This window comes from Lemur catta, chromosome 13 (assembly GCF_020740605.2).
Source record: "Lemur catta isolate mLemCat1 chromosome 13, mLemCat1.pri, whole genome shotgun sequence".
Classification (NCBI taxonomy): domain Eukaryota; kingdom Metazoa; phylum Chordata; class Mammalia; order Primates; family Lemuridae; genus Lemur; species Lemur catta.
Window position 1 is genome coordinate 12,587,905 of NC_059140.1, and position 12,902 is coordinate 12,600,806.

Genomic DNA, 12,902 nt, shown 5'->3' on the forward strand with positions numbered 1-12,902 from the left:
TGTGAATTATATTACACTTTTCTGAATTGATCCCTTGACTTTAATTTTTGGCACAATTTCGTAAGTTGTCAGGAAGAAAAACCACAGGAGGTTTTAAATGAGTCTGGGGTAGGAATTAAAAGAGACATGTGCGCTATATTTGCATAGTAACATTTTATGTTAAGAAAAGTCATAATGGGCCGGGCGCAGTGGCTCATGCCTGTAATCCTAGCACAGTGGGAGGCCCAGGCGGGCGGATTGTTTGAGCCCAGGAGTTCAAGACCAGCCTGAGCAAGAGCGAGACCTCCGTCTCTACTAAAAATAGAAATTATATGGACAGCTAAAAATATATATAGAAAAATTAGCCGGGCATGGTGGCGCATGCCTGTAGTCCCAGCTACTCGGGAGGCTGAGGCAGGAGGATTGCTTAAGCCCAGGAGTTTGAGGTTGCTGTGAGCTAGGCTGACGCCACGGCACTCACTCTAGCCCGGGCAACAGAGTAAGACTCTGTTGCAAAAAAAAAAAAAAAGAAAAGTCATAATGAATGTCTCAGAGTGATTCAAGCCATGGTTATTCTTCATGCTTCAGGACACTGGCCCAGCGGGGCTCCCTGCTGGGGAGAGAGCTGACCTAAGATGATTTACTCTGATAATAGGACCTGGATGATACCTGAAATGATAAGTACTGGGACCCCATTTTAGCACCTGTCTACTTCATGTGGTTGGTTCCATTTTGAGTGAGAAAAAGCAGTGCTATCCAGATATGTGGCATAGTCAGCTAAACATTAAATTTAATAATTTGGCTTTTAGAATATGATTTCCATCTCCCCAACACCAGCAGTGATAGTTATTCCCCTTACAATTCGTGAGGGCATTTGTGAGCAATGTTTTCTGGTGTTGTGCTGTTTGAGCCAGAGAAGCCATGTGTGGAAAAAGGTGAGCTGCTTGTTTGGGGAATGTTACACCTGATGTGTCATTTAAAGTGTGTGTTCATGTGTGGTTGTCCCCTTCGGAACTAGTAATGGATAAGCTAATTCTAAAGTTCATATGGAGCAGCAAAAAAAAGCAAGCATAGAAAAAGTGTGTATAAAGGTTTATTGAGCTATTACCAGATATTAAAACATTTAAAAAGCCATAGAAAATTTTTTGTTTTGTGTATATATACGTTCCACAGCTTTATTATAGAATGACCTACAATAGATTGCACATATTATTCACAAAGGTACAGTTGGACGAATGTTGACATAGGTGCCCCTGTGGACACACCATCACTCCCAGAGTGTCCTTTGCCCCTCCCACGTTCCTCCCTGCTGCCCCCGTTCCCAGCGTCCACTGATCTGCTTCTTTCTCTCAAAAGGCTAAAGAAACTAAACATTGCTGTGAAGAGCAGGAATAAACAGATAATGGGGGGAACACACTAGAAAGTCCCAAAATAGACCCAATGATTAATGAGAATGTGTTTTATGATAAAAAATGGCATTTCAAGTCAATGGGGGGAACGATGGATTATTCAGTAAAAACTGTTGGCAATTGGTTAGACATCTGGAGAAAAAAGTAAGACAAAGTTGGGTAAATGCCTCACAACCAAATTCAGGGCAGGTCAAAGATTGAAATATAAAAGGAATCGAAACACAGAATTACTAGAAGAAACCCCAGGGCACTTTTTAATAGCCTCATAGTGGGGCTTTCCCCAAACAGACTTTTCTAAGTTTATTTCCAAACCCAGAAGCCATTTATGGGAAAAGATTCAGAAATATAAAAGATTGCTAAATGTGAAAGGGAAGTCTCTACGTGGTATGAAATTATCATAAAGTTGAAAAACTGTGGAAAAAATTGAAATCATTATCAGAGATAAAAGGTTAATTTCTTAATATAAAAATACTTTCTACAGATCAACAAGAAAAAGACCTACCACTCAATAGAAAAATGGGCCTGGGTAATTACAGAGCATTTAATACAAATGGTTCGTACATGCATGAGAAAATGTTCAAACTTACTCAAAAAGAAAGGGTAAAAATTAAAATTGTAACAAAAAACTCATTTGCCAGCTGTCACATTGACAAAGTCTGAAAGTTTGCCAACACCGAGCCGGTGAGGGTTAGAGGGAAGTAGACACCCTCAGGTGTTCTGACCAGGTGTAAATTGGGAGAACTTTGGTGGAAGGGAATTGGGCGATGGCCTGCCGGGTCCCTGTGCATGTGTCCTTTGACCAACAGGTTCCTGTCCAGGGGAATAGCTAGAAGCGCACTTGGACTGGTGTGAAGGGATGTGTGCACAGTCGTGTTTGTAATAGCAGAGTTGGGAATGTACATCTGGACAGGACTGGTTAAGTAGCTATAGAGAATTTTTGTTTTATATAGTCTTTTTCTTCTTCTTCTTCCTTTTTTTTTTTTTTTTTGGCACAGCTCTATTGTAGAATTGACCTACGATAGATCACATATATTACTCACAAAGGTACAGTTTGACAAATGTGTATACAAATGTGTATACAGCACAGACAGATCTCTGGGTGGCTGTATGTTAGGAAAAGAAGCCAGGAGGGCAGAGCAGAGTGGGCAATGGGCCACATTTGGGGATTCAAAGCAAAGGACACAAAAGCACATATAACCATGTTCATGCTCGTGAGACAACTGGTCACAGTGTTTTCCATCTGGGAAGGAAGCTGGGTCTGGGCACCGTTTATATCACTGGAATTCCTCTGGAAATAAATTACTTGCAGAGTGTACTGCGTCAGGGGCATAATACCTGTATAGGTCATTTATTCCCAGGGGAAGTAATTACGTTTAATTAAAATTAAAGGTAAAGCAGCTACCTGATCTTTTGGTCCAAAATTCCACAGTATTTGAACCTTCTGAAGTGGCAAGAGGACACTAATTTTAGGCTTTTGGTCTTTTGGTCCTCTAGATAGGATATAAATTAACTGATCTATTTTTTTATAAGGTCTGTTTTGCCACAAAGCTATACCCCAGGAAAGGGATTGGAGTGCCACCTATATGGCAGGTGCTGTATATATTTTCTCTCTTCTATAGTGATATTAAATACTGTGTATTTCTTTTACAGGGTTGTCTTACTCATATGCACACTGAACCTTCGTAGCCTTCTAAGGGATTATTAGGTGGGATTATCTCTATGTTGCAGAGATACCAAAGGCTGAAAGGTTTAGATTATTGATTTGCACAGAACCACAAAGCTCAAAAGACACCTGGTAGCAGCACTTAGTTCACCAGATTTCTTCCTTTAGTGCATATTCATTGGTTGAGGTTTCTAGGGTGACCTCCGTGTTAGAGCCCTGGGCTGGGGCAATGTGGGCCTCAGGGTGACGTGGTTGGGACCTGGCCCCACATGTAGTGTTTTGCTTAAGGAAGTTTCTTAATATTCCAGAGCAGAAATTCCTCCACCCACCAACTGGGGAGAGCGATTTTCCGCAGCTATAGGTGGAGTGGGTCTGAGGAGAGTCTAGCACACAGCAGGTGCGCTGTAAATGCTGGCTGAATTTGGGTGGCTTGTGGATCACTTGTGCAAGATCAAAAGTTACACAACCTGGCTCAGTTTCAGAACTTTTTGGTGCCTGTGCATCTGTTTGTGGAGTGCTTTCTGGTGAAAAGTCATGAATCACACGAGTGGACCTCATTTTGTGTCCCAGGCTCTTCTGAGGACCTTGCAGGGGCTGCGGATATGTGCCCTGATACACTACACTCAGAGCCAGGTGTACGGCCTTGGTGGTCTGACCCATCCCCAGAATGGGGCCTGAGGGACTTCACACTGCCCTCACAGTCCTGTTCTTAGTGTGTTAAATTACTTTCAAAATACTTCTTTAGCGATTTCCTCTTTGATGTATTTTTGGCTGTTCTTTTCCTCCTGAGGGTTAAGGGCTAAGATAGAAACTGAATTTCCTTGTCATTATGTAGACTAGATTGATTTTGTCCTTGTCTTAGAAAAGTGGAGGATTTTTGGTGTGTTTTGGTTTGTTTTTTATTATATAATGGAAATTGTGACATTATTTATTCCTTTTCTCTCTAACCAAAAAAGAAGGTCAGTAAGCCTTTTAGACTAGCTGAGGTTTTGGTGTAAGTTTGATGCGTAATGTTAAAGTCCCCGTCCTGAGTCAGTAAGGCCCAGCGGAGGCTGAGCCACAGCAGGGCCACACGGCCACCTGCCCCTGGGAGGTGGCCAGCGTAAGGGTGTCATGGGTTGGGCCAGTGGGCTTTCTCGCTGCTCTGTGTTTCTGTCATGAATACTCCAGACTTACTCCTGTGCCGATCTGATCCTTCTGCAGATGAACATATCACCTGCTTCTCTCGCCAGTCATTATGAGGAAGATTTTAAGCAAGACATGGCAGCCTTGAAGGTAAAGCACGCAGCTGAGTCTTCCTGCCAAAGGAAGACAGGCCAGAGGAGCCGGCTGGCCCAGGGCTGCAGACAGGACGAGCTCACGGCTCCACTTTCTTCCAGGTGCTGCCGCCCACGGTGTATCTGAGGGTAACTGAAAATATTCCTCAGATAATCTCTTTCATTGAAGGAATAATTGCTCGTGGGTACGCCTACTCAACAGCAAAAGGTAGGGTTTACGTTATTAAACTGACCATCAGTTAACACCAATGGCATTTGGAGAAACTGGGCACATATTTATGAGTTATTGGAATGCACTGAACATTTTGCTGTCTGTCTTGATATAATTCCTACAGCAGAAACATTGTGGAGTTTCTATGGTGTCGTGTGTCTCTGCAAAGCTGTTGAGGCTGTTCTTTCTAAACACAGTTTCCAATCCCAGGGAGAGGTGACCATCTGGACAGCTGGTCTTGTAGCACTTGAGGAGGCTGGGTGGCAGCTGCGTAACTGCTCATTGTAGTGTTCTTCTGTCTTCATTGAGAAATTTTCATAACACAAAGTTGGAAATAAATACAGACCCTCTAGAACCCCCCTCCCTCCCTCCTTGTAGAAGGCCTGTGGGTCGTCTTCTCTGTGGCTGTCCTTTCTTCTGGGGCCATGGAGGGTGACCTGCTGACCACATTCTGAGTCCTCCGCGTGAGGCTCTGGATAAGAGGAGCCCCAGCATCAGCGCCAGGCCCGAGACAGGGAGTAATTCCCAGCGGTGTCCCACGTCCTCTCCATGCTAAATTTACTCAGCTGTCCCCTGATTTCTGTCATGGCAGACGCCCATGTCCCACGTCATAATCTACTCAAGGGCGTGTATTGAGAGTGTATATGTCAGTCAGTCTCTTTATCTCCCAGTCTGTTCACTTTTCTCCTCCTCACAGACTCGTTCAAGACACCAGCAGGGTCAGTTGTCACACAGAACATCAGGGATTGCATGGTCAGTTCCTGCTGGTGGTGCTGTTGGCTTGTAGCCGCTTCTGTCTGGTGGTCCCCGGGTAAGGCTGGCGTCCTGGCATTTTGCTGTTCTGTGATCTCATTGAATTCTGCTGGACCTGCCCCTTCTACTTTTTTTCCCTAAATCGAAGTCCTCCCATCCTGCACACCCTCACTGCAGACTGATCTCTCACAGGAAGTCCTCCTTCACCAGCCATAGCTGGCAATGAACTGTCTTTCCCAGCCTTGGTACCTGTACTATACCGTCCAGTAGCCAAGTCTGGGCTGCTATAGTTTGCTGTTCAGTGTATGCACGTTTTGTCCCCATCTAGATTGTAAATTCTCAGACTCTAAGAACCTTTTGCTTTACCAAGTAACCCATTAGATTGTCCCGCCAGGGCTGCAGATGTGCTGTGTTGCAATGCTTACTGCAAGTCAGTAACAAAGTATAAAGCACAACACCTATCCGTTCACAGGCCTCTCGGCACCTTCCCTTCCTGAGTCTGACCCGGGAGCACTCAGTACCTGTGCATGTGGGAGTACTACGGCATTTTATCTGTGCTAACTTGACCTATTTAGATTTTGTTTCCAAGAAAAACTTTTTGTAAAGAACTTAGGTGATTGGACTGAAGTTTGTGCTAGAAAACACAGGAATTATTTTTCTGCTGTCATGTAACTTGGAATAAGACATGGAAGCCTGGGCTTCTGTTTTAGAAATAAACTGGTGGATATTCTTGAGGTGCTTAGGATTCGCATCCTTGCATGCTTTAGGAGTGATTGCTGCTCATTTTATTGTTTTATTGAAAATTTTTAATGATAGTGTAAGTATCGGTAATTCAGAACACACTTAGGTTCACTCAGACCCCAGTGGTTTGAACTTTGCGCCAATTCCACAAGGGCTTGGCTATGATTTGATCTTTGGCCTATTGATGGAAAACAATTTGTTCAGCAAATTGATAACAGAAACAAAGGAATGGGGAAATTTTCCTTTTCTCTATTGATGGGAGCAGTTTCTCTCTTCTTTGGGAGCGTTTTTAAAGCACCGTTTGCGTGCCGACTTCCTGGACAGCAGCTCCCCGGGGCCCGGGTGTCTCTTTTGCTGTCTGTGGCTCCGTCCCCAGCACCTGGCTCCAGCTCAGCAGTCAAGTCTGAATGACCAGGGAGGACACCGGGGGCAGGGCTGGCCCCGGGGCACCTGGAAGCCACTCTGCCCCTTCCTCCTACCAGGGACTGCCATGCTGACCAGCCTGTCCTGTCCCCACACACCAAGGACATGGTGCAGGTCTTTGGTGCTGCCGTGTTTACCGGTCGAGAAGCTTCCTTGATCTTAGCAAGGCCGGTGTCCCCAGTAAGGGTAGTACAGATACGAATTAATAACTGTATTGGTAAAAAGAACATGAAGATTCAAAATTAAAAACTTGTAAAGGTTAAAGATTACATACACACTTGGGCCCTAATGCCAACCACATGTTGTTAACTGTGGTTGGTGGGTGCAGATCTGATACTGGGGGTGGCGTACTCACGACCTTGACTGGCACCATATCCTTCCTGGGGAGAAATGTGCTGTGTGTGCAGCCATGGCCAGCCCGGGGGGTGTGGGTTAGTGCTGTCCTCTGGATGGAGCTCCCCACTCCAAGCATGTGCTTTTCAGCTCTGCTTCCTTATACTTCATAGTTGGACGTGACAGGGGTCAGCCCTGGCTCTGCAGGGGTCTCTGGCAAAGGTTATTTTTGACCCTTGGTCTGAAAAAGTGGACCGTAGGTGTCTCAGCAAAGGGACAGCCTCCCAGCTACTTCCAGCATGCAGAGGGTGTTTTTAACCTAAGTAAAAAGGTAGTCTTAGGAGATCTGGATAAAGAAATAGTGTCTTTGTTAGTTGGTTTGTAACTTAAAGCCTTTATTCAGCTGAAGGAAGGCCAGTGATTACACTTTACTTTTCTCTGTTAAAAAAGTTTGTCTCAACATGTTACAAAGAACTTTATGTCTGTGTTTTCACTTTCACACACATACACACATGATGTGTCCAAATGTCTGCTTTTATACTGTAGTATTGTTTTTAATTCTGGTTAAAAAGATACTAAGCTGGGGCTGGGCATGGTGGCTCATGTCTGTAATCCTAGCACTCTGGGAGGCCGAGGCAGTATCGCTTGAGGTCAGGGGTTCAAGACCAGCCTCAGCAAGAGTGAGACTCTACTAAAAATACAAAGAAATTAGCTAAACAACTAAAAAAAGTAGAAAAAAAATTAGCTGGGCATGGTGGCGCATGCTTGTAGTCCTAGCTACTCGGGAGGCTGAGGCAGGAGGATCCCTTGAGCCCAGGAGTTTGAGGTTGCTGCGAGCTATGATGACACGATGGCACATTAGCCCAGGCAACAGAGCTAGACTCCGTCTCAAAAAAAAAAAAATATATTAAACTGGGAATGGTGTCACGTGCCTGTAAGTCGTGGCTGCTCTAGAGTCTGGGGTAGGAGGATGGCTTGAGCCCAGGAATTCAAATCTATGGTGCCCTATGATCTCACCTGTGAATAGTCACTGCACTCCAGCCTGGGTGACATAGCAAGACCTCATCTCTAAAAAAGTATCAATACATATATATATAGGCTGGGCATAGTGGCTCACGCCTGTAATCGTAGCACTCTGGGTGGCCCAGGCGGGAGGATTGCTTGAGCCCAGGAGTTCGAGACCAGCCTGAGCAAGAGTGAGACCCCATCTCTACTAAAAATAGAAAGAAATTAGCCAAACAACTAAAAATAGAAAAAAATTAGCCGGGCATGGTGGTGCATGCCTGTAGTCCCAGCTACCTCGGAGGCTGAGGCAGGAGGATCACTTGAGCCCAGGAGTTTGAGGTTGTTGTGAGCTAGGCTGATGCCATGGCACTCTAGCCCAGGCAAGAGAGTGAGACTCTGTCTAAAAAAAAAAATATATATGTGTGTGTGTGTGTGTGTGTGTGTGTGTGTGTGTGTGTGTGTATATATATATATATATATGTATGTATGTGTGTGTATGTGGATATATGTGTGTATATATGTATTAAAAGGGGCCAGAAGAAGGCCAAATGTCATTTTCTGCATTTAAATACTAACTACTTGTTAGATATTAAGCTTGTGTAGGTGTTGATATTTTACACTGAGAAATGATGGATTCATAATTACTTTTATGAAACAGGCAATGTCTACTTCGATCTGAAGTCTAGAGGAGACGAGTATGGCAAACTAGTGGGCGTGGCCCCGGGTCCAGTCGGAGAACCAGGTAAGTTGACAGGGCCCAGCCCCTGTGGGCCCCAAACCTCTGCCTTACATCTAGGTTCTGGGGAGGTGAGGTCTGGAGCGTGGACCCCCACTTGCTCAGACGCAGTGACGGTGGCTGTAGGCTGATCACAGCCATGTTTTAAATTTAATTTGGTTTCTTTGAATCGATAAAACTTGTGCAGCATAAAGTTCCAACAGCAAGCAGAGGCTCTTCCTATCCCTTCTACGCAGCACACAGCTCCTCTCCCCGAGGCTGCGCTGGTCACTGTTCTCCCCTGTCCTTCTCAGGGTTTTCTGTGCATATAAAAACGTGCACACAGCTGGTGTCATGTTTTAACACTCTTCTCTGTCTTGCTGTGATCATGTGTCAAATTCCCAACCTATTTGAGTCTATTCTGTGTGCTCTATTGTTTTCCAGTAAGTTGTTAGGTAAAAATCATCTTTATGAAGAAGCAATAAGTGTAGTATATAGAACTAAATTAAAGATAATTGTAAAAGGTTACTGTTTAAGGGAACCAAACAGGCAAAAACCCCAAAGACAAGTTGTTCAATTTGTTTCTGTCTCTAGTCTCTATCTTCCTGTCCCATAAACTATGCCATTTCAATCTGATCATTAATAGCATTGCTGGACTCCTCCTACTTTTACCCAGTCAGTAGTTAGCATCCTTCTGTCCTCCGCACAAGGGCCAGAACCGAGTATCCTGGCTCGTCCGTGACAGGAGATTTGGTTATAAGCAGGCGTAGGTTGCACTTTAGGAAGTAGAGGATTTGTTGTTGAGAGTCATATGTTTTCGCATCAGCAACAGTCATCAGTTTTTTTTCAGTTTTAACAGATTGTATATTTTAGAGCCATTTTAGGTTCACAGCAAACCTGAAAGTAAGATACAAAGAGTTTCCATGTACCTCCTGCCCCAGCCTTGCCCACTGTCTGCATCCCCACCAGAGTGGCCCATTTCTACATTCATTATCGACACATCACTGTCACCCAAAGACCGTAGTTCACAGGAGGGTGTACTCTTGGTGTTGTGCATTCTGTGGGTTTGGATGAATGTATAATGACATGTGTCCACCCTGGCAGTGTCACACAGGACAGTTCCCTGCACTGAGAGTCCCACACCCCACCCCTGGAAACCAGTGATCTTTTTACTGTCTCCATAGTTTTGCCTTTTCAAAAGAAGGTCATATAGTTGGAATCATACAGTATGTACCTTTTCAGATTGGCTTCTTTCGCTTAGTAATGTGCATTTAAGCTTCTTCCATATCTTTTCATGGCTTGATAGCTCATTTCTTTTTCACGCTGCATACCATTCCATTGTCTGGATTTACAACAGTTTATCCGTTCACCTACTGGGGGCATCTTGGTTGCTTCTGAGTTTTGGCAGTTGCAAATAAAGCTGCTATAAACATCCATGTGCCAGTTTTTGTGTGGACGTAAGTTTTCAGCTCCTTTGGTTAAATACCAAGAAGTGAGATTGCTGGATCATATGGTAAGAATATGTTCAGTTTTGTAAGAAACTGCCAAACCATCTTCCAACGATGCTGCACCATTGTGAGTTCCTGTTGCAGTTGTCAATGCATTCCTGTTTGTTGCTCCACATCCTCACAACAGTGCTTTTTAAAATTAAAATTATTTTCTCAAAGCAACATATTTATATTATTCACAATGGTTCAAAATTAGGAAACATGCAAAACAAAGATAATAAAGCCACTCATTCTTATGTACAGTAAAAATATTTTAATGCCTGTGGTGTTTATCATTTCAAAGCAATAGTGTGTGGGTTTTTTTTTTAATTTTTAAATTGTTATATTATCACAGCAATAGAAAACAACAGAAAAAGTGCCCAGCTCACTGCATTTTGACAGGAGGGGACCCCGTGGCCAGCCCCCAAGTGGAAGAAGACAGCATGGCAGTGGATTGTAGTTCTTGCGGCCCCACGTCCCACTCCCTGGCCGCCAGCCCCGCCTGCTCCTCCCGGAGCTACCCTGACTGTGATGGCGGTCACCTGCTCATCTTTCTGAGTGGTTTTATCACCCAAGCACGTGTCCCTAAACACCAGTTTAGCCTTACTTGTTCTATATTTTTGTATATCGAGGATGTTTTTAGTCTGTGTGTTCCTCTTTCACACTTTTCCCCTTGCAGTTCATTTGAAGCAAACGTCACGTGTCTCCCGGAATTTCCTCAGTTGGGGCTCTGCTGATTCTGTTCTTGTGGTGGTGTGTGATGTTTCCTCTGACTTGTGTATTTTGCAAATTGGTAGTTTAACCGAGAGGCTTAACCCGGTTCTGAATTTCTGGAGAAGGCTACTTTATAGATGGCGCGTTCTGTCTGTTCTGTGTCGGCAGCCCTTGTTGTGCTGCTAGGCTTACAGCCTTAATGGCCAAAGAGGTTGCACAGTGATGATATTTCCCTTCTATCACTTTGTTTATTTGCTGGAATACGTTTATGCAGACAGATTGTTATTTGGTTTCTCAGTGGTACAGTTTGTATAGGAAAGGCAGGATATATAAATGGGCAAGTCTTTTTCTTTATTTACCAATTATCAAAATAAAGAGTTGGTTTATGTGCCATTCTCTGAGGGTGACCAGTTAGTTTTTTTTAATCATTAGGAACTCACAGACAAATATGTGCTATGCTTTAACCCTTCAGCAGCATCATCCTTATTGGTCCTCAAATTGTCCCTTCCTGTGCCGGTGGGAGCTGCTGTGGGTTGACTCCCAAGTCCTTTAAACTCAGCCCTGTTGTATTTCATAATTCTGTCGCTGCCTGTCTGCTGTGGCAAGACACTCCTGGCTCATTTTGAGTAAGCCTTTTCTCTTGGAGGCCCTGTTTTTCTTTAGTGGGAAATGGTGTTTCCAGAACACGGTGTGGGTGCGAGGTTACTCATCGCCATGACCCGTCGTTTGCAGGCCTTTTCAGTAGGCTGCGGTAGTAAATAAGTGTGTCTGCATGTAAAATGAGATGCTGCATCGGGTCATACGGATAGCCAGATGCAGGACCACGGGGTGTAGTCGCCTGTTCTGTTTCGCATCCATATCTCCCTTTTCCCCGAGTGGCAGATCCCAGGTGCGGGGGGGGGCCCAGTGGCCGTCGCTGCTTTATCCTCCAGCCGGGTCCAGCAGCCCCGGCTGTGAGGGCCAGTCACAGTGAGGAGGTCCCTTCCTCCTCTTTCTGGAGCCGGTTCACCAGGTCCACGTGTCGGTGCTTCTGGCCACAGTGCCTCCTGCCCTGTCCACTCTCTGCCCTCCCACCAACTCCAGCTTCTCTGCTGTTTGTTTTTGAAGCAATTTCTGAGGGAATAATCCTTCCTTGAGAATAATAGCCCCTGAATTTTTGCCCGTTAATGACATTGTGTGCCTTTTTATATGAAAGTCAGTTTGGCTGGAAATAAAATCCTTCGCTACATTTTCTGTCTTTAAGTCTCTTAAATATATGGCTCCATTTTCTTCTAGCGTAATGTGTTGTCATTAAAATGTGAAGGGTCTCTAATTTTCCATGCACTATGCATGAGTTGTTCTATTTGCTTGGGTGCCCTGAGGACTTTTTCTTTAAAGTCTAGTCATTTCGCTGGTAGTAAAAACATGGCATATCCAGTCTGACCCAGAAAAAGTATCAGTGTCTGCACCAAAAAAATTCAACATCTTTAAATTCATCACAGTTTGATAAGATGCCTGTATCAGTACTCATATGTGAGAAGGGTGTTAGGGGCATTGTGCATGTGGGCTCTGCCTGTCCCGGTCAGACAGGACAGCGGTTTTGAACACAGGTTGCCTGTCCCAGGCAGGCAGTTTCCCCTCGATGGTGGCAGCCACTCTAGCTAAGAGTCTCTGCCTGGTCACCATCATGTCCCCTGACGTGATCTACCTCCTTCACCTTTCTTCCTTTTCATGGGGATTTGTCTCTACTGAGACTATTCAAAGACAGTTTCCACAGACAAGCTCCAAAAGTCCTTTCAGCAAGACTGTCAAAGCCAGGGCTGCGCTGCACGTCCACTCTCTGACCTAGGACACAGGACAGGGAGCCGTGCTCCACACCGGGAGACATGGAAAACAAGGTGTGTTTTAGGGAATGGCGATTTTATTTTAGAACCCTGTTCATGTTGTGGTGCTTTTCTTCTCGTACCAACCTGTCCCACGTGGCCTCTGTCCAGGCCACCCCTCCCCTGGGATGGCAGCTGCCCTCCTGTCCGTTTACCTGCTGAATCCCAACCCCGTCCTCCTGACCTCACCCCGCACCAGCCTCTGCAGAGTGGGCTCATGTCCTCCCTGAGTGTCACTCGTGCCCTTCGTCACTCTCTGAGCTGTGTGGCCCTGTGTGTTGCTCACCGGCCTGTAAGCAGCGCTCGGCCCTGGATGTGCGTCTCGGGGAG

At 45.0% G+C, this 12,902-nt stretch overlaps 1 protein-coding gene across 6 annotated transcripts in view; it reads left to right on the top strand.

Moving 5' to 3' along the window:
• CARS2 (cysteinyl-tRNA synthetase 2, mitochondrial) overlaps nucleotides 1-12,902 on the top strand; it is a 54,890-nt gene that overhangs the window by 12,010 nt on the left and 29,978 nt on the right. For all 6 annotated transcript variants that reach the window (XM_045567332.1, XM_045567327.1, XM_045567328.1 and 3 more), the window contains 3 exons: nucleotides 4,255-4,326; nucleotides 4,431-4,536; nucleotides 8,453-8,536. In XM_045567332.1, the coding sequence (XP_045423288.1) occupies nucleotides 4,255-4,326; nucleotides 4,431-4,536; nucleotides 8,453-8,536 (262 nt within the window). The remainder of the gene's footprint in view (nucleotides 1-4,254; nucleotides 4,327-4,430; nucleotides 4,537-8,452; nucleotides 8,537-12,902) is intronic.